This window comes from Antechinus flavipes, chromosome 1 (genome assembly GCF_016432865.1).
Source record: "Antechinus flavipes isolate AdamAnt ecotype Samford, QLD, Australia chromosome 1, AdamAnt_v2, whole genome shotgun sequence".
Lineage (NCBI taxonomy): Eukaryota > Metazoa > Chordata > Mammalia > Dasyuromorphia > Dasyuridae > Antechinus > Antechinus flavipes.
In genome coordinates this window covers 584,922,034-584,944,200 of record NC_067398.1, presented here as the reverse complement: position 1 = coordinate 584,944,200, position 22,167 = coordinate 584,922,034, and the positions used below count along the sequence as shown (strand labels likewise).

The window sequence follows — 22,167 nt, the reverse complement described above, 5'->3', positions numbered from 1 at the left end:
CAACATTATGCTACAAGATTATGCAACAAGAAAATTTGGCATATAAGACAAAAGATAAAAATAAAAGTTGAAAAGTTGAACATTTTTGTATCATTTTATACTTTGACTTTTTTAATTGATTAAAAATTAACATTAACATTAAGAAAAAGTGAACTAGAAATTACTATTCTAATGAAGCATTAAGATTAATCTATGGTCCCATATTATGAAAGATTTTTTTTTCAAGACTGGATATTTAAGAATACAAGTGTTGAAATGTGACTGGCTAGAAAGTTATGCTTAAATAGCTGAAGTTATTTGGGTTTCCAATGATCGGCAGATCACTGTGCCTTAGTGTTAGAATTTTTTTTTTTTCTCTAAACTGATTCAACTTCACTAAATGGGCTATTTTCAAAGGTTAGATTTAGGGAATTTATTGTAATAAAAAATCTCTCATTTGAATCATCTACTTTTCTGCCAGTTCTGTTTTCTCACCATTCCCAGAACAAACTCTTTATCTTTTGTTACCAAGTAAAATCCATGCCTGTCAATTATTAGTTCCTAATTACCTTTCACAACTTTCTGAACAGCTACCAGGAAATAGAATGGCAAAATGACCATTGAGTTAAAAGGAGATTAGAAAAAAAATAAATAAATTACACTTATTTTATGTTCCCATCACACCAGGAGATGACTTAACAGTGAAAGGAGGGGAAAATCATATTGTAATAATGAAATCAGAGAGGGAATTGAAGGCCCAGAGGTGATTCCACTAAGTTTATGTTAATGCACACCTTGTGGGGGACCAAAAATCAACTGGACAAGTTTCCTGAAAACTGTTTCCAGCTATTTTCTCATTTAAAATGTTCCAACTTCACTTGACCCATTAGTCATCATATTACTTAAACTTATGATGTATTTTGAAATCTATTACAAAAAACCCAATGGATTCAATATGGTTTGTTATAACCAAATCATAACACTTGTGAGGGAGACTTATGTAAAGTATTACTTGCTCTGGAATTTTTTTAGCAAAAGATAAGGCAAAAAGTATTTTAGACAAACAAGATTTATTAGGAACAAAACCATTTCCTACTTGGGAAAAAAGTGATTCTCTTTCCCCCCAATAAGTTTGTTGAATGTATAATCCCAAAATGGGAAATCTGAGCAAATCTTACTTGATCATCCCTAATGAGTATATAACAGCTCACGTTAAAGTACTTTTTAAAAAATGGTCATGTAAAGGTGATAATGCCAGTATTATCTCTGTTTTACAGGTAAGGAATGCAAAGATCACCAATGCTAAATGCTTTAGATCATGGAGCTAGCACATAGTGAAAATGGCACTAGCTTCAAGGCTAGAGCTCTTTCCATTGTGTCATGCTGATCTTGGAGTTCTAGAACCTCAAACATCATTTCATGGTATATTCTTTTCCTTTTTGACTTTATTGTATACCCAGAAAATAGTATCACGTCTGAAACATAGTATTTAATTCACAAATTCATACTAATTCATACTAAAGGACTAATTTTAGTAGTAGTATACATCTATACCATTCATTATATGGAAGAAATAAGTATGCATTGTTTTTTAAAATTTGAATTATTTGATTTTTGTGAGATCTGTTCAGAAAAAAATCCCCATACTCTTATACTATTGATGACATTTCTAAAAGAGATTATAAAATGTCTTAGGCAATGGCAGCATAGTTGGAATAGGAATACAACCTACCACAGAGATGACAACACTTATTTGAATGAAAATAATACATATATTTAATTAATTTTTATTAAGTACATATCATGGGCAGACTTTTGTGATAAGCAATGGGGAAAACAGAAAAATTAAGATATTCTTATAGAGCAGAGTTTCTTAAAACTTTTCCCACCTGTGACCCTTTTTTGACTGAGAAATTTTTATTCTGGGTATATAGGTACTAAAAATTTGCATACAAATCAAACATTTATTGACAATAAATCATAATTTCATGACCTCCTAACATTCAGTTACAAGAACTCATATGGGGTTCTACCCACAGTTTAAAAAATCTGAGTCCTAGAGTATATAATCTTTGTTGAGGCAGGGAAAAATCAAATATGCACATATATCCATAATACATGATAAAACTCACAAGGAAGGAGCAAAGTATTACAACGTTATTGGGGGTGGGTGGGTGGATGCAAAACTGAATTAATTTTCTTTCCCTACAAACTTTCGTCAATATTTTCCTTTTTTTCTGCTGAAGACACCATAATTCTTTTAGTGAGTGAGGTTCAAAATGTTCGACTCTTGATTCTTCCTTATCCTTTATACTCAATCACTAAGTCCTATTTTATTAAACTTAGACAATATCACCAGAATATCTCTCTTCCTCCCCTATCCTCTGTGTTTCTCTTTGCATTTACATTCTTAGGTTCCTATTCCAAATATTCCTTATCTCTCTATTATAAACTGGTCCTCCTGATTCCAGCTTTTCTTTGTTCCAGTTAATACATCCTATATCAGCCAAAATAATATTACAAATGTCTAGGTCTGGCCATATGACTTTCCTATTTAAAATAATTCAACACATCCCTAATGGCTACAAGATAAAATATAAACCCAATTGCCTGGCATTTAAGTCCCTATAGGATCTGACCCCAATTTACCTTTCTAGCCATTTCACATTATTCCCTTTATGAATTCCATGTTCTATACATACCAGTCTTTCTGGTTGTTCTCTCATCTCATTCTACCACTGTGTATTAGAATAGGCCATTTACCCCTTATTCCTGGAATGTACTACTTCATTCCCAACTACTGAAATCTTTATTTTCCTTCAAGGCCTATTTAGATGATGCCTTCTTCATGAATCTTTTCCCAATTCTACATGAAAGTATTTTTCTTAACTTAATTATCTGGGTCTCTATCTTTGCTTTTCTCACATTCCATGTTTTAAATATATGGTCTGTTCTATTTTAGATATTAGTAAGTTTTATTTGGGGAGAGGGGGAACAGAGAGATGACACCTTTGCACGTGGCAGGCATTTGAATAAATATATGTTTAACTGTCAAAGTACTCATCTACATGGCAATGTAAAACTCCAGGATGTAGGCTGACTTGGTAATACCGTATTCTTTCAATTTCACACATACCCTTCCCTTCCTTTTCCTTTTTTTTCACCTTTCAAGGATGCTCTAGACTACAGTTCTTAGAAAGAATACCCCAACAAGATGTGATTGCCACAGCGATTCCCCTAACTTACGCTCAAGGTCACTAACTCTCCCTGGGAATGCTCTTTGCTCTGCCTGTGCCACTCCCTCTCCTTCTCCTCTAGACAAGAAGGGAGAAAAGGTTTGGACAGCTGTCATTCTGGATCAGGTAAATCTATGTGTAGCAAATGAGGGTCTTAGGGACAGTGTTTAGATCTGCAATTCATTAGAGTGGTGAGTGTTCATTGTGGTATCTCTTACAAACAAGTAACTATTCTGTAATTTTCAGTCAGATGACCTGGTTCAAATCTTGATTATCTCATTTATTACCTTAATGATTATATAACCAAGCTAACCATTTGGAGCCTCATTTTCCTCATCTATAAAATGAAGGGGATAAACAAGACGACCTGGAAGGTCTCTTATTCTTCTAACTCTATAAGCCTATGACCCTGTGATATCACATGATACAAATTAAACCACCTCAAGACTCTCAGATTAGCTAAGATTGATAAAAAAAAAAAGATAATAATAAATGTTGGAGGGGATGTGAGGAACTGGAGCACTAATGCATTGTTGGTGAAGCTGAGAACTGATCCAACCATTCTGGAGAGCAATTTGGAACTAAAGCCCAAAGAGTTATAAGATGTGCATACTGGGCTTGTATTCCAAAATGATCATAAAAAAGAGAAAAGGACCTACACATGCAAAAATGTTTGTAGCAGCTCTTTTTGTTGTGGCAAAGAACTGGAAAACAAATAGATGCCTATCAAGTAAGGAGTGGTTGAATAAGTTGTGATATATGAAGGTAATGGATAGTACTGTTCTATTAAAAATGATGAACAAGCTGATTTTAGAAAACTGATGCTGAATGAAATAAGCAGAACCAGGAGTACAATGTATACACTATAGCAAAAATGTGCGATGATCAACTATGAAAGACTCAGTTCTTCTCAGTGGTTCAATGATCCAAAGCAATCCCGATAGACTTTGGACAGAAAATGCCATCTGCATTCAGAGAGAGAACTATAGAGACTGAATATAAATAAACATTTGCTATGTTCACTTTTGTTCTTTTTCTTCTGTTTCTTTTCCAGTCATAGTTTTTCCCTTTTATTCTGATTTTTCTCTCCCCAAAAATGATTCATGTGTATTCATGATATGTGTATAAAGTTAATGGACATGGATTACGAGAAAAAATAAAACAATAAAAAAATGGAAATTCTTTCAAATATTGTTATTATGATATGATTTTTAGTTTTCTCACTATCTTGCTTATCCTCTTTTGGACATGAATACTTGTCAATATATTTCTTAAATGTGCTGCTCAGAAAATAAACCAGTACTACAGATGTAAATTAACCAGGACAAAGTACAGAATGAAGATATTCTCTCTTACTACATATACTTCTATTTTAAAAGGTGACTATCTTTTATTTTTATGTAGCCTAAATTATCAGTATAATCTCACAACTCATTGAAAAGATCTGACACTGTTTGAAATGTTCAATACCTGAAGACTTTCCACCTCTGTAAAAGAGTGGGAATAGACAAATATATCTCTTCTTTGGGACCAAGATTGTTATTTATAATTTTACTACATTAATTTTTTATTATTTTGTAGAGGTTGCCTCTTCCATTTATATTGTTAATTGTTTTCTTGTCTATCCTTATTTAACTCTGTATCAGTTGATGAAAGTATTTCTATACTTTGTATTTATCATATCTATAATTTCTTACAGCACAGAAATATACCACTAAATTCATGTACCATAAAGAGAGCTCCTATGAGTATTTTTGTATATATAGGATCTTTTTCTCTTTCTTTTTGGGAAGAGGTCTAGTAATGGGTTAACTGGATATAGAAGATGACCAATAACTGAGGAATAGCTAACAAGTGGTAGTATATGAATGGGAAGGAGTACTATAAAAGTGATGAAACAAAAGAGGAGACTATTTCAAAAAGAGAAAGTCATTAGAATTGGTGCACAGTGAAGTAAGCAGAAATAGAATAATTTAAACTATGACAACATTATAAAAATAAGCAATTTTGAAGACTTTTGTTAACTGAAGAATAAATTGAGCAGAACCAGAAAAATTAAAAAAATTATAACAATACAGTTACAACAAATGACTCTGAAGTGTGTGAGAACTATGACCAACATACAAGGATCACTTATGAATTCCAAAGGATGAATGATGGAATATGTCTACTGTACTGTACAAACATGATAGATTTAGGGCACAGAATGAGACATTATTATTTTTGTAGACAGTGAATGAAAGAATTTGTTTTGACTTTGATACATATACATTACCAAAAAATTACTTTTCTTTTTCATTGGGTGAGGAATAAGAAGGAAAGAAAATAGAATTCTATTAATTAAAAAATAGAGATGGCAGGGGAATGCTACAAATGTGAAATGTGGCATATACTTTTAGATGAAACCACTGTATCATAAATATTACGCAACTATTTTACTTTATTACAAGAGACCTCTTCCAGAGTGAGAATAATGTATAAATGTTTTTTTTTTTAATCTCCAAAACTTAAAAACATGCATTCATTGAAATTTGTTTAGCCATTCCTCTACCAATGGGTATCTATTTTGTTCCCAAGAAGTGCTGCTATAAATATTTTGGTGTATATGTAGCTTTAAAAAAAATTATTAGGGACTTTCTTGAGGATCTAGCATTATAATCTCTGGGTCAAAAGGTAGAACATTTTAGCCACTTCAGTTGCATATTTTCAGAATGGTTGTACTTGTTACCAACTTCACCAACAATGCATCAGTGTTCTTGTTATTTCACTATTTCAAAACTGATTATTTCCATCTTTTATTATTTTTGACAATTTGCTGGGATGTGAGGTAAAATCTCAGTGCTATTTTGAAGTGCATTTGCCTTTTTGGGAGTTTGGAGCATTCTTTCATAAGGTTGTCAAGAATTTGCACTTCATCCTTTGCAAATAGTTTGTTCATGTTTTTTGATTTATTGCCTACTATGTGCTAGGCACTATGCTAAGCACTGGGGACAAAAATTGGAAAAAGAAAGACAACCCTTGCCCTCAAGAATCTCATAATTTAATAGAAGAAGACAATACACAGAAGAAAGGTAAAAAAAGGATGTGGGGCAGTAGGAGGTATTTGGCACAAGGGCATGATGATCCCTGGAATTGAAAAATGGAACAACCTGGAAAGTTCTGAGCCCAGAACACAAAGAACAAAGAACACAAAATAATTTTTGAGAGGAATTTATTTCTCTACCTTCCAGGCCTACAACTGTGGGGAAAAGCAACTGAGGTGTTGAGTATCAAAAACTGAGCCAATCTGCATGGTGATGAGATTTCAGGTGATAAGCCTACCTTGTGGGAGGCATGATGCTGCTACAGAATTGAAACACTAATAGAAAATGGAAATGATAACTCAGAATGTAAACTGAGATATGTATATATGTATGCATATGGGAGAAATCTTGTTGGAAAAATCTTTATGTTGTCATTTTGCTATTCCCAAATATAAACAATAATTACATTCTGTACATCTTTAAGTTACTTGTGAGGTAGCAATAAAGACATATATTTACACAAGCAATTGCTTGCCTCCTCAATTCTACTCCTCTAAATTCCTATCTTGTGTCAAAGTTCACCTTAGGTAACATTTTCTGAGTCACTCAAATAGAATCTCTCTTTTTAGATTAACTATATATATGCATGTTGTATTTTCTGTCATCTCTCCAGTAGAATGTTAGCTCTTTGAATAGATAATTAGGTTTTATCTTTGTACGTTTAACATTTAGCACTATATATATTTGTAACAATTATTTGCTGTAACTGCCAAACTTAATTCAAGGTTAAGGAATGAGCCTTAGAGAAGTCAGATAAGAAAGGAGATATTAAAAAGTTAGCAAAACAAAAAAGAAATAGCTAGAAAGGTAAGAGATGGAGGATAATTAGGTGCATTTTCTTCCTCACAATGTCATACTTACAATCCTCTCACTCCTCTTAATCAAAAGTCCCTAATATCTTCACTCCAAGAAAGAGACACTTGGCATAGTGCTTAGCACATAAGAGTTATTTAATAAATGCTTACTGATTTATGTACTGATTAATTAACTTGCCCATATACAGGTAGTAATAAGGGCAGAATTGGAATGAGGTTCTGGAATTTTTTTCAACCATTCCACATTGTCTAGTTGCACATTCTGGGAAAGGTATACTGACAATGGAAAAGGTACTTTTAGACAATGTAAAAAGTAGTTGATTCTCAAAGTTAATTTACTAAGTATCACATAAATACTAAGCTAAAAGAATTGTGAAATTGAGTTCCTCAATTTGTGAATCTATGAGCTTTTAAGTTAAATATTTAATGTTCAAACAATAAATAGTAGGAATAGTCCGCAAAAAATTTGTGTTAAATGAAAATATTATAAAATAAATGATTTAAGCATTTAGCTCTCCCCAAATGCAGTGCACTCGTAAGGTCCTCTTATTTAAATGTCATTTCATGGTTATAATGTCAATGGTTCAAAAATTTGCTCACAAAAGAAGAATGACAAAATTACCAAAAAGCTCAAATGCTTTCACAAATGACCCTGAGTTAATTAGAAAAGTCTGCATCCTCAACATTCCCCTTCTCACGTGTCAGCTTTCATTAAATAAAAAAAAAAAAAAATCTCATTTCAAAGCTAACAAACACCATGGTTAACAAAACTGTTAAACTGGGATCAAGTGGGCACATTCCTAAGTTTCTCTATGATGTCATACTGAGCAGCCTACAGCTGAACTTGTAAGAAGTAGAATGATTTTTCAATATAAGAAGTATCTGATCTAATGCTAATTTTCTCTCTATAGGCTAACTGTGCTGGGAACAGGTGGCCCTGCTTTCAATTATGGAGGGCTAGCATGCCAGTGTGAGGCCTGGATTAGTTCACCTTCTCACGGGGAATTTGCCTCGGTTGGGAATGGATTTATTATGGCTTCACACATGGAATGGAGCTCATGTCAGCTGAGGGCAGTGACACATCATATGATTCAAATTAACCTGCTGTGGACTGTTCTGCGGGGCTGCGAATGGGTATTAAAATGACGACATTTTAAAAACAGCTTGAAAGAAACCAGGATTGCTGAAGTACAATGGTTCCAATTTGTTCCAACTAATCTATCACCTGCTGGAGAGACGATTCTAGGGGGTTCTGGTAGCTGCTGTTTTTGAGGTTTTTCCCAACCACTGACCTTGCTAATGGAGACAACCATTGCCTTTGGAGGGGTAGGAGAATGGACTTTAAGTTGTTTTTTGATGTACAAATTGGAGGTCTGTCATTGGTTCTCATTGATTGTAAACAAGCAGTTAAAAAAGATGGCAAAGAAAAGGAAAGATCTTGAACTTTACCAATTTGCTACTATAATGAATGGTAAGCATAGTTTTCTTGTTACTCTATTTACATAAAGTGATACTCAGAAAACAAATCCAAATAACTAAATTCAAAAACCACAACATTCATATCTTTACATGGATATTTTAAAGTTAAGAAATTAATTTCTCTTACTTCTAAAATGCCTTATAGCAAAAGACAAAATACTTTGTCAATGATCTAAATGTTTTATAATAATGGCAGACCAATATCTTCTATCTTTTAAACATCATATTATGTACTTGAGTTGTGTGTGTGTTTTTTTACTCCCAAGGCATTTGGGGTTGAGTGACTTGGCCAAGATCACACAACTAGTATCTGAGGCCAGATTTACCTCAAGTTTTCCTGATTCTAGGGCTAGTGCTCTATCAATTGCACCACCTAACTGCCTCAGTGTATTTGTTTTTAAAGAACAACTATAAAGATTAGTGCCCAACTTTTAATGTTAATTACCTTTTAATAGAAGAAGTGGTATATTATAATGCAATTCATAGATTTATTATTCATTTATTGAAATTAGTTTAACTACAGGTTTAAGGACTGCCAAGTGTTTTATACACACACAGACACACACACACACACGTACAGAAACTTATTATTCTTATAATAATGCTGTGTTATAGGTACTATTATCAGCCCTACTATACAATTAAGGAAATGGACAAAGAGAGGTTAAGTGAAGTGACTTGCCCTGGATCACATAATTAGTGGTTGTTTATGATGAAATTGGAACTCAAGTCTTTTTAATCCAAGTCCCACACTACCTACTACATCACTAAACTGCCTAATAATTTACAGAAAATATATTTGGTAATGGATATTTAAAAATTATTAATTATAAATAACAACAAACAAAGAATTCTTTAATTCTACTTTCCTGGGAGTGTGTGGTGTCAGTATGGCTAAAGTTAAGATCTATGGAGTAGTAAGTTTCCTATAATCTAAAATCTAGAAGAAATAGCATTTTTCTTTAATTGGCAAAAATGTATAAAATAGACAGTTGATGTGGCATGAAATGTATTAATATATCCTGTTGTTCCACTTCATTAGTGGTCTTCAAGTCTTACAACTTGCTAAGGTTTTTTGATCTCCTAAGTTAATAGAAAAAGACAACCTGATTTTCTTTGTGGTGGGAAAATAAAATGATTCTGTAAAACATCTACTTATCTCCTTTAGCTGACAATTTGCTAACAACAAGAAAGTTTTTGCCTAAGATAGAAAATTCAAAAACTTTCCAGACTTGCTGTTTCAGGATGTACATCCCACATTGCACACAATTAATATATCTTTCAAAGAATTACATAAGAAAAAAAAAAAACTTGGTTCAAAACATCTAAACTTTAACAAATATTCACTAAATGCTATATTTTATTCTTAACCAGTTTTGTAGAAAAAAGTCATTTCTTTTTGTACCACCAGAGGTGCTACATTCTCTTTGGTCCCCACCTTTGCTGCGCTTTCTCAAATTAGCTTGCATTCATTCCTCTCTATGTAGTGTCCTCCCCACAGAATATATTAGTTCAAGACTTTGTGCTTTTGTCTGTAAGTCCTTACTGGCTAGCTGAGTGTGGAGGAATAAATATTTATAGCAGCTAGCTCTTTTTCATAGTAGCAAAGACCTGTAAATAATCAACTACCTATCAACTGGGGAATGGCTAAACAATTATGGTATACAAATTTAATGTAATACTTATTGTCAGAAGAAATGATGAAAAGCCCTAGGAAAAAACTAGGAAGACTTACATTAAAAAAAAAAAAAGATGCATACAGAAGTGATCAGAACTAGAAATTTATATGAGTAATATTACAAAGATAACCAATCTTGAAAAATATAAGATCTCTGGATCATGACTGATCATGATTTTGACTAATGACGATCAATACACTGAACTATTAAGCTCCTAACATGCAAAATGCTGAATGATACAAATTTTTTTTAAACAAGGACAGTATGAGAATTTACTTCATTTGATTATACACTTTTGTTACAAAAGTTTAGCTTTTCTTTTTTTCCCTTTTAAAATGGGTGAGTGGTGAGAGGAAAAGAAAATGTTTTTTCAGTTAAAAAATAAAATGAAACTTAAAAAAAATGGAAAGAGTTGTTAGAGATTTGGGAGTTGGAGCTCATGCCAGATTTTGTGTACAAGGGAGAGAGAGGCAGTGATTTCAGGTATGAAATATTTAAAAGTGAAAATAGTGGGGCAAATACTGTATTAGAAACTGCTTTAAGTTTGAGCCATGGTTCCTCAGGGACCAAGGTGGTATAAGAAAGAAAATATCTTTGAGTGTTTAGGGGAAATGTCTATACTTCTGTTCTTGCTTTATCTAGTAAATATTCTTCTGTAAAGATTATTAGCTAAATGAAACTGGAGTGCTAATGAAAGGCAGTTAACATTGCAAAGAACATCAGAAGGCACCTGAATTGATAATATCAGAAAGTCACCCCAACTCCTTAGGAATATCCCTAGAAGTCTGATAGGGAATGGTAGGTAGCCTTGCTCTGAGGCCTCAAATTGTTAATATGAATGTGATTGGGATAAATATTCTCAAAGCTTAAAAAGACTACAAAAAGAAATAGTTAGCTCTCTCTCAATAGTCTTACCTGTTTGCTTTCTTCTCCCATATAAGATTTCTGGTTTTAACTAATTTTATGAAGCATCCCATTGATATTATGCTTGGTATTGTTTCAAATTCTTGAGAAAATATTCATATTTTTACTCTCTTGGCTTGATCTTACTAAGTGGACAATTCCCAGTTTCTCTATTTCCTGGAATGGAACTATAGTCCTCTGTGGCTTTCTCAGTAATTGCTTGTTTACAGGCTTTGGTTTTCCATGGAGCTGGTACCTTTTTGGACTATTATCCTTTATCCTCCTACACTATAATCATATCTAGGAGATAGGAATTTTTGAAGATCTTTTAGTTCCAGTTCCCTCCTAAACCATTATCATTGTTTTGCAAACAGGGACCATAGAGGAGATGAGACGTATAAAAATTCTGACTTTTTTATTTTGAACATTTTATTTTGAAACATATGACTATATTATTCTGTAAGCTCCAACATACATGGTGGTTTCCCTTCCCCCCACTTCCTGTCCTATGATGAAAAAGAACTCAAACTTCTATAATATTAAAATGTTTTAAAAAGTTTGTTCACAGCTACCAAGAGTATACTATTCAAAATGTGATGAAATACTCATAAATTTATTTTGAGAAACAAAAGATATAGAATATAAAATAAAATATTAAAATAAAGAATGAAGCATGAATAGCACTTTTTACAGTTCAAATTATATTCTAAAACTGCAATCATCCAAACTATTTGGCACCGATTTAAAAAAAAAATAGTTGTCAGGTGAAATATTTTTTCTCCTGGACACAGAAGGAGAAAGTAGGAACAATGGGTGGAAGTTGCAAAGAGATAAATGTAGGTTTGATGAAAGGAAAACCTTCCTAACAGATCTCTCAAAAAATGGAATGTGCTACTTTGGGAGGGGTGGGTGAGTAATGGGTCCATTTTACTGGAGGTCTTAAACTAAGGGCTGTACCTTCACATATAGGTTATATTATAGAGGTTGGTCTCCCCCAAAACCTCTCTAACCTCCACTCCATCCCTGACTAGAGACAAATGACCATTACATGATCAAAGAGATCCCTTTAGACTTTTAAATTAAATGTGTACTGCACATCAATATTTAAGACTTTAAAAACGGATTTCTACACGAAAACACAATATCCTACCTGGTCCATTAAGAAAGTCTTTGATTTGTAGAACAACAAGAGAAGGTGGAATTCCACTTTTGGTATCTATTTCTCCAGCTACTGTCTGTAACCATACCTTGGAGTAATCCAGAGCTTCTGGTAGTGTCTTTCCAGGATCTGAAGTGACAAGAACATAAATTCAAACCATTAATAACATTTCAAGATTGTAAAATGGGTCTTATAAGAAATCAAGGAAACCATCTCCAATATGGGAATCAAATACTTCTTTAATAGTTCAGCAAAGATACACAGAGAATATGTTTGCAGTATGTCTCTATGTGTATATGTACATATACACATACGTATATACATATATATGTATATACACACACAAATGTGCAATATATATATATATGTGTGTGTGTGTGTGTGTGTGTGTGTGTATGTGTGTGCGCACAGACACACATAATAATTCCAAAATTGAGACACTGACACTATGTGGTACCAATAATATTTGGTAATATATAAAAGCTACTGATGAAGCAGCTAAGAAAATGAAGATTAGCTGAAATTTTGCTTATTTCATTTTTCAATAGAGTATAAATTATAAAATTGCAGACAATTGATTGAACACTGGGGAGGGTTTTTTTTTTTTAATATGATGCCAGAATCCAATTAAAGAACAAAAAAGTAAAATTGACAGAAGCTTAAAACAGTGTAGCACACTTAAAGATACCACAAATTAGTATTGCTTAAGAGTTATTTGGTCTACTGAAGGGTTTTGCTAACATTATAATAACCTTTTATTACAAAGTTTTTGAAATTTCCTTCAGTAGCTTTTCCTAATTAACCTAAATGACAAAGGTCAGTTCTTTAAGACCCATAATTAAAAATAAAACCCAAGGCATTCAATTTTATGTGCTTAATGCTATATATTTTTTATTTACCCTTTTTAGCTATTGATTATGGAAAATAATATAGTTTGCTTTTTTAATTCTTGCCAATGTTACTCTTACTGAAATAACTTTTAAAATGACTGCTGTATCCTGGCATACAATTTTTTAAATCTTCTACGTATTTATTAAGTTTTCCTTTATTTCCAAGATTTTTTTTTCCTTGTGTGTTTTAATGGACTCAGAATGTAAATTTTATTGAGATGCTCTTATCATAGATTCCATTTATCCAATTTTCATTTAATTTGAAAAAGTCTTAATAAAGTATTATTTATTTTAAGTTTTATTGATTGGATTACTTCCAAGAATGGTATTTACACATTATTTTCAACATATGATCTTACACTAATCCTGTCATATGTAAATTGGCATATAAATTCTACTTTGGAATTTGTATTTCTTGACCTTGTCATGTGATCTGGAAGAAATCTGGCATTTACATACAGTTATGTGATTTCTTTATCTTTTCTTTCTTTCTTTCTTTCTTTTTTGGCTGAGGCAATTGGGGTCAAGTGACTTGCCCAGGGTCACACAGCCAGGAAGTGCTAAGTGTCTGAGGTCAAATTTGAGCTCAGGTCCTCCTGAATTCAGGGCTGGTGCTCTATCCACTGCGTCACCTAGCTGCCCCAAGTTATGTGATTTCAAAAAAAAAAGACTGAAATCAACTGATGCTGATTGTAAGACTAATTATGTGGTAAATATCAAATGCTAACAATGCATTCTTTTTTTTTTAATATGATGTACTATTTTAAAGCAGTATGTACATTACAAAGCAGATTCATTACTAAGAAATATTATTCCTAGTCTTGCTGCTAGACTAAGGCTTTGTACATAGGCGACAAAGACTGTTACTAGTAAGAGATGCAAACAGATTTATGTATCTTATTAGCATCAGAAAAGTGACCACATAACGTTCTAATAATTTTATCATCATTAGCAAAGAAGTTACTAGGTCCAGACCATAGAACCTGGATCTGCATAGAATTCTGACTCTGAAATTCCTTTACTTAATCATAATCTTTTATTATTTTGTTTTATGAGCTCTAATTCTTTTAGTTGTCAACTGTTTTCCAGGTCATCACTCTTGGACTGTGTATGTTATCTTCCCTTCTCTAGTGCTATGTAAGCTGGAGTAGTGAGTTTAAAGCAGTGTCTCCCCTTAAAATGTCATATAATGGTTGTAAATGAAACTTTACTCCTTGGTGAATCAGTTCAACTCTATACTATCCTTTCTACTCTAGTTCCTTTGCTCTTTTTTTTTTTTTTTTTAAATCTCTAATAATGCCTTGGCAAACTTCCATACAAATGTATTTTGCTTATAAATATTTGAGGACAAATCTTCAAGATACAACAAGACAAAATAAGTGAGGTCAAAATCCTAAGAATTAAGATGAGATGTTGCCCCACTCTCACATCTAGCCCATTCCTCAACCATCTAAATATCCAAAAGTTGTAGTAAAAAATTTTAATACAATAATTTTGGTTACTTTTTTGTAAAGTACTACATCAGGTGTTGTTTCTTCCAAGAAATAAAGAAATGTCATTATAGGTGTGAATCTTAATAAGTGAGAACTTGAATATTAAAAATAATTATTCAGAGACTCCCATATCCACTTTCAGATGCAGTGACCATAAGATAATTTGCAGGCTTTTGCAGGACAGGTTTTTAAGTAGGCAATGCCATGGCCACACTGAGTTTGAATGTCCCCATTCTGATGTTATCTCTTAAGAAGCAGCAGATTTGATTCTGCCACAATAAAGGATAGGGAAAAAAAAAGACTGTAGGGAGAAATGGAGAAGGCTAAGGTGGGCTGGAAACGGAAGATGCTGCACAAGCATTTGATTTTGGTTTCTAAGAAATGGCAAGTAGAAACTCAGCTGCATTTTCGAGGCTGCTCAGAATAGGGACCAAGACAAGACAATGCCATATCTAAGAAGGCAAAAGTAGCTTATCAGGTCAGCATTGGAGTCTGTAACACTAATAAAAATGGAGAAGGACCACAGTGATGGAAAATAAAAGAAAGCTTAAGTAGCAAAGATATTGGTAATAAAAGTCCAGAGTACAAATATACCAATGAATCAGATGCTAAAAACCAGAATGAAAAATCAGCAACACTAATATATATCTAATAATTGTAATACAAAAGGAAGACGAGAATGTCTGATAAGAGAAAGAATACTGTACTCTCTCTTCCTCATTAAGATCATAGAATAAGAATAGACATCTTGCTAATAAGAGAAGTATATTCATTAAAAAAAATTAGGGGAAGTAGAGCCAAGATGGAAAAGTAATAGAAGAAAGTATTTAAAGAGCCTTTACCAAAACTTCCAAACAGAGATAGAAAAAAAATATCAGACAGAATCCTGATGGAGAAATCCAAGAAAAAGTACATTAAATCATTTGTCCAGCCCAGGTTGTCATGGGAAAATAGGAAAGTTTGTGGGCATAAGGAACAGAGTATGATTGAGGTCAAGCAAAGTACTTCAATGCAAAATAGAGACTATACAACAGGGCAAGAAGAATTCTCAGACTTGCATCAGGGCACCATTACAGTGCGGGGTAAGAAACATATCCTATGGAGACAGGGTATTGAGAGATGAGGAAGTTGGGAAACAAGCAACATCTGTATAGAGCCTTAAAATCTGAAGTGAGGAAGTAGGCTAGAGGAATTAGTAAATAAAAAAAAAATCCTCCTACAAAAATCTATTTTTGTAATAGAAATGTCTAATATGCAAATCTAAAAAAAAATACTCTAAAACATCTATAAGACAAGATTGAAAGAAAAACACAGCCATGGTTATGATTCCAGTAGAATTATTGGAGAAGAAGAAACAAGAGTTAAAAAAATTTTTTTAAATGTTTTTACAAATGAAATGCTCTCATTTGCATGAGAGAGCACTAGAATTGAAAGAATTGAAATTGAAAAAGAATTGAACATTATGGATAGGAGAATTGGAAAGAGAATTTAACAGCTTGGCACAAATAGTACAAAATCTTTCCCAGGCAACAAACTCCCAGAAAAATAGAGTGTACCAAATAGAAACAAATGACTCCATAAAACAACAAACATTAAAAAAAAAAATCCAAAAGAATGAAAAAATAAAAAGAAAGGCATTTCAGCAAAAAAAACAAAAACAAAAACAAAAACAAAACAAAAAAAACAAAAAACCAAACAAACAACAACAAAATCCCTGACTTGGAAAACAGATCAAGTAAAAAAAAATTAAGAATTTTTTCTTAACTATCTGAATGTCATGACCAAAAACAAATAAACAAAAAACCACACTAGACTATGACCCAAACAATCTTAAAAGAAAACTAACTAGATCTCTTAGAACCAAAGGACAAAGTAGAAGTAGAAAAAAATCCACTGGTCATCTCCTGAAAGAAACCCCCCAAATGAAAACTCCCATAAACATTAAAATCAAAATGTAGAGCTTCAGGTCATCAACAACAACAATAACAACAAAATTACAAGTAGCCAGAAAAAAAGAAATCAAATCCTGAGGACTAGCAGGCATGGAGAACTTACAATATGATATTATAGAAAGCAAAGAATATAAGCTAATAATGAAAAACACTTGATTCTATAAAATTGAGTACAATTTTACAGAGGAAAAGAAAAAACAAACCTTTCCCTTTCAATAAACATGATTTCTTCTTCTGAAAATTGCCTATTTATGTTTTAATCATTTATCAAATGGGGAATGGCTCTTATTTTCATAGCAATCTGTATTTTTGGAGGCAATGCTCATTATCATTAAGATTACAAATCTTTTAGAATAGTTTGGAATATCTGAAAACATAATTGCTATTCAACAAGCTTATAATAGTATATTTTATCTTTTAAACATTTGGAGAATGGTTCTTATTTTTATAAATTTGGTTCAGTTCCCTATAAATTTGAGAAAAGAGACATCTATTAGAGAAATTTGCTGTAAAATTTTATCTTTCTCCCTTCCTGCCCTGCCCAGCCCATCCCATTTCTTTCTTTCTTTCTAATTTTAGCTGCAATGGTTTTATTTGTGCAAAATCTTTTATCTTTACGTAAAGTAACTGAAATTATCTATCTTAGCTCTGGTGATCCTTTCCATCTCATTTGGTTATAGACTCTTCTCTTATCCATATATCTGACAGGTTATCTTTTTGATATTATTCTAATTTGCTTATGATATATAGGTCTATGACATATATACACACATATGTCTATATCATGTACTCATTTTGAGTTTATCTTGGTATACAGTGAGATGTTTTTGTCAGACTATTTTCCAGTTTTCCTAGCACATGTTGTCAAAGAGGAAGAAACAATCAATTTCTGAGCTTGAATCTCTGAGTTCATCAAACACTAGTTTGTGATGGTCGTTTATTTGTGTATATCATATGCTTAACGTATTATGTTGATTAAACATCTGAGATTTCTTCTATAGTACTAGGCTATCTTTAAGATTATCATTTTGCAATAAAGTTTGAGATCTGATACTGCTTTTTTTTTTATTCTCAATTTGGGGAAGGTGAGTTGACAGGGACAAAAGATGTACTTTTGTTAATTGAAAAAACATAATTTAAGTAATAATTAATAAAAAAAAGGACAAATCAGAAATGAATGTTAGGAATTTGAATTCTCAGTGTAAAACATAGACTGCTTGATGCCAAATTAAAGAACATAGGAGGTGAAGAGGATGAAGGAAAGAATAATCTTTTTGGTGAAAATTCAAAGATACAAAGCTTGAAAATTACAGATCATAACATAAAAAACTGACCATACAACTTTCAGCACTCTAGGTAAATGATTTTTAACCAAAAAAATTAATAATTGCAGAAAATTAGCTGATTCTGATAACATGAAACTGAAAAGCTTTTATACAAATAAAATAATGATTTCTAAGATGAGAAGAGAAGCAAGAAACTGGGAAAAGAATTTTTGATTTCAGATATGGCTTTGATATCTAAGATGCATTGACAACTAAGAGAAACATACAAAACCAAAATCAATTTCTTCATAGACAAATAGGTAAAGGCAAATAGGCATTTCATATGCAACACACTGGCCAAAATGACAAAAAATGGGAATAATCAATGTTAGAGAGATTGTGGAAAACAGGCACACTGACAAATCTGGAATTATGCAAATAATATCGCTATTATCCATACCTTCTGACTCAGAGATTCCATTGGTTGGCAGAAAACCTTAATGAAGTCACTGATAAAATGAAAAGATACCTACATATCAAAATATTTTAGAGTGGCACTTTCAGGAAAAAAAAACCTGAAGCTCATTGATTAAGGAATGGCTAAACAAATTGTATACATGAAGTTAATGGAATATTATGGTGCTATAAAAAATTATGTATATAATGTATACATATGTATATATTTACAGATGTATATAAAACATTTTCATATAAAATGAAAGAGTAGAATTAAGATAACAGACATGATAAAATGTAAACAAAAAATAATTATCATAAAACAACAAAAAAAATTATAGAGAACAAGCTTGGTCTCAAAGAAGGGATAAAATATGATACCTCTTTCTATCTGCAGAGGTAGGAGGTCCATGGGAGAATAATATACGATATCGGTTCTTTTTTATTTTTAATGTATAAATTGGTTTTGTATAATTTTTTTTCTTTTTCTTTGGCAAGGCAATTGGGGTTAAGTGACTTACCCAGGGTGACACAAATAATGAGTGATAAGTTTCTGAGGCTGGATTTGAACTCAGGTCCTCCTGACTCTACAGCCAGTGCTCTAACCACTATTCCATCGAGCTGCCTACCTTCCTGCCTTTTCTTAAAAAATTTTTTGTTGTTATAAGAGATAACAGAGATAGGGAGGATAATAGAAGGAAATCGATGACTTAATTAAAAAATGAAAGCAATAAAAATCCATTAAAAAAGAGAAAATAGGGGCAGCTCGATGGCACAGCAGATAGAGCACCAGCCCTTAAGTCAGGAGGACCTGAGTTTAAATCTGGTCTCAGACACTTAACATTTCCTAGCTGTGTGACCCTGGGCAAGTCACTTAACCCCAATGGTCTCAGCAAAAAAATAAAAAAAGAAAGAAAAGAATCCCATATTAAAAACAACAACAACAACAACAAAGAGAAAATCTATAAAGTATGACACAGTTCTAAGATTTATCAATGTTTCCCAGGCTGTCAGTCTTCCTAAATTTGATCTAAATTAGATTTCATGAGGTCTCCCTTTGGAGTGAGATTATGTTATCTGAGTTGGGGGTTTCTAATCCCTAGGTAAGTTCAGAGTTATTAAATGGGTTTTTGGTTTTTCACTTGAATTAAATGAGAGATGATAGTAATGCCACTTGTCCTTTTTCAGAAAAGAAACTTTAAAACTGAGTCAGAAAAATTCATTTACTATCATTTGCTCCGTAAGAAAATTCAGATATTCCTTAGATTTGTAATATTCTGATTATTGTCTTGCCTTGTTCCACTGAATAAGTGGTGTTTTTAAATGATCATTACATTTCACTTTTCATTACATTGCACCTTTATTAGGGCCCTTACATGAGTACATCTTAGACTTGACCTTTATGGTGATCATACTATGTATTCAAGCTATAATGTATTATCAAACTCTGAGCAAGAAAAGCATAACTACTAAAGTATTCTTCACTTGAGAGGAGAAAACACTATTAAGCAACTTAATTAAAAAAAAAAACTTTTATACACTTTTTTGAAATACATAAAATAGTTTGAAATTTAAAGTGTCTGGTCCCCAAAGCCAGAAGGAATGAACTCAAAGGAATGTTTATTTCAAAATGGTTTAGCAATGGCCAAATCTCTAGGCAGCAAGATGATCTAGAGGAGAGTACTGGACCTGGAGTCAGGGAGAATAGTTCAAATCTCACTGCAGGCAGTTGTTGGAAGCCTGTATCCTTATATGTAAAATGGGGATACATTCCAGTGTTATTATGAGGATAAAAATGATGCTTCTATCATTGTTCTTTTTCTAAACACCCACTTCTAGTTATTTATACATATTCTAGATCTTAAATTATTTAGGAGATGATGAGCCCCTATTTTTTCTATTTTCTTTTGGTCACTTTAGCACAGTTGAGCTAAAGCTGGGATGTCAGACAAATGGAAAGAGGGCCACATATTAACATTTTCTGTGTTCTACAGGTTTTTTGTTTGTTTGCTTGTTTATTTTGTTATTTCCCAGTTATACTTTGAAGTGGTTTGGGTATGTGTTTGACACCTCTAAGCTAGAAGATGGGCAGAGAAAGGAAGTAAATTAAAAATAAGTCCCAAACTGACTTTCATTGATCTAGGTTTCTAGTAAGCTTGTTCAGATTTTCACTCTCATTTACTAGAGAACAGTAACAAAATTTTTTTGGAAATAAATAGCTATTCCAATAGAGAAAAGCTTTTTACAAAAACCACAAGCCAATTCTGGTGCATTAACAAGGAAATAGGAGGTCGATAAGAGGGAATTAGGTAGTTGTTTGGAGAAACAAATGAATGTTTAAGTGAGGACATGGTCAACCATGATTCAATAGAGCAAAATAAATATTTTTTTGGGGGGAAAGATTGCCAATTTCCTCAAACAAATTATGATTCCTACTGTTTACAATATAATGTAGTGCTGTACCTGTAGTTAGGAGAAATCCTGTTTAAAATCCTTTTGGGGAGAAAGAAGGGAGAGGCAGCTAGATGGCACAGTAGACAGAGCACCAGGCCATGAAGTCAGGAAGGCCTGAGTTCAAATACAGCCTCAGAAACTTAACATTACCTGTGTGACCTTAGGCAAATCACTTAAGTCCAACTGCTTCACAAAAAACCTAACTAAACTAAAATCCTTCCTCAGAGTATATATGCAACCCCTTCCAAGTCATTTTTATCTCTGAGCCTCAGTTTCCCCAGCTGTAAAATGAGGCTACAGCTGTTGTGAGGATTGACTAGAATAAATATGAAGTGGTTTATAAGGCTCAATGAGTTTTATGTATACCCATTACAATTACTTTGGCAAAGTATATAAAAAGTAATCTGTAAGTGATTTTAAAACATTGTTTAAGGTTTCTATTCTCATTCAGGTGTGAGTCTGAGATTGAGAATCCTTTTGTACTAAAAAGTGTGAAATATTATTGTCAGAGAAGAGAATATAGAAGAAAAATGGAGAAGTACAAAGTAGGAGAGAAAAATAAACTGGATGCTGATTGAATTGATCTCTCTTTGTCCCATCTTGTCTAGGGGCCAGGTGCTGATGGCTAGTCCTTATTGTTCTGTATGAGCCAGGGAAAAGAAAAGGCCTAATTTTTCTTTGATGCTCAAGGTACCCTTTAATGAGAGATTTGAGTTGTGGTGAAAACAACTACTACATTAGATCACTCCACTTCCATCTGTGAGACCCCATGGAGTCACTGCTGGCAGTGAGGCTTGTGTTTAGCTCTAGCAATGCTAAATGACTTAAGTAAAATTTCCTAGCTTTGGAAGGACATTAGCAGAAAGGGAAACCAGCTGATTCTCCCTTTCAACTTCCAAAAATGTAAAAGGCATAGGACTTGCTGGGGCCCTTTCTGTTCCTAAATCCTAGGAAACTTTCCCTTTTTACGGCAAAGTAAGCCTTCTCTCCTCTCGCTCTCTCTTTTTAGTCATAGGAGCAAATGTTAAGTTTTTCTTGTAATGTTTCACAGAAGGGGCTACATAAATGTTTGCTGACTGGCTGTGACGAAATGTGCATTGTTTACTGTGGCCAAGGAGTCACAGTAGCCTGTCGCTGTCAAGGGAAAGAAAACAGAAGGAAGGAATGGGCTGTCATAATCCCCTTGGGCCTTGTGATGTTAATGTACATTGTATTACAAGGCAGACCGACCTTCCCTTGCTCTAGCAGCCCTTTACACCCCACACCTGAACTTGTTGACCTGAAAAGCGCACTCGATTTGGAGTCAGAATATTTGGGTTTCAAT

General features: G+C 33.0%; 1 protein-coding gene across 2 annotated transcripts in view; it reads right to left on the bottom strand.

The window, feature by feature from the left end:
• The window catches only part of VPS13B (vacuolar protein sorting 13 homolog B), a 1,012,351-nt gene that overhangs the window by 221,915 nt on the left and 768,269 nt on the right, over positions 1 to 22,167 (bottom strand). For both annotated transcript variants that reach the window (XM_051970918.1, XM_051970917.1), the window contains one exon: positions 12,325 to 12,462. In XM_051970918.1, the coding sequence (XP_051826878.1) occupies positions 12,325 to 12,462 (138 nt within the window). The remainder of the gene's footprint in view (positions 1 to 12,324; positions 12,463 to 22,167) is intronic.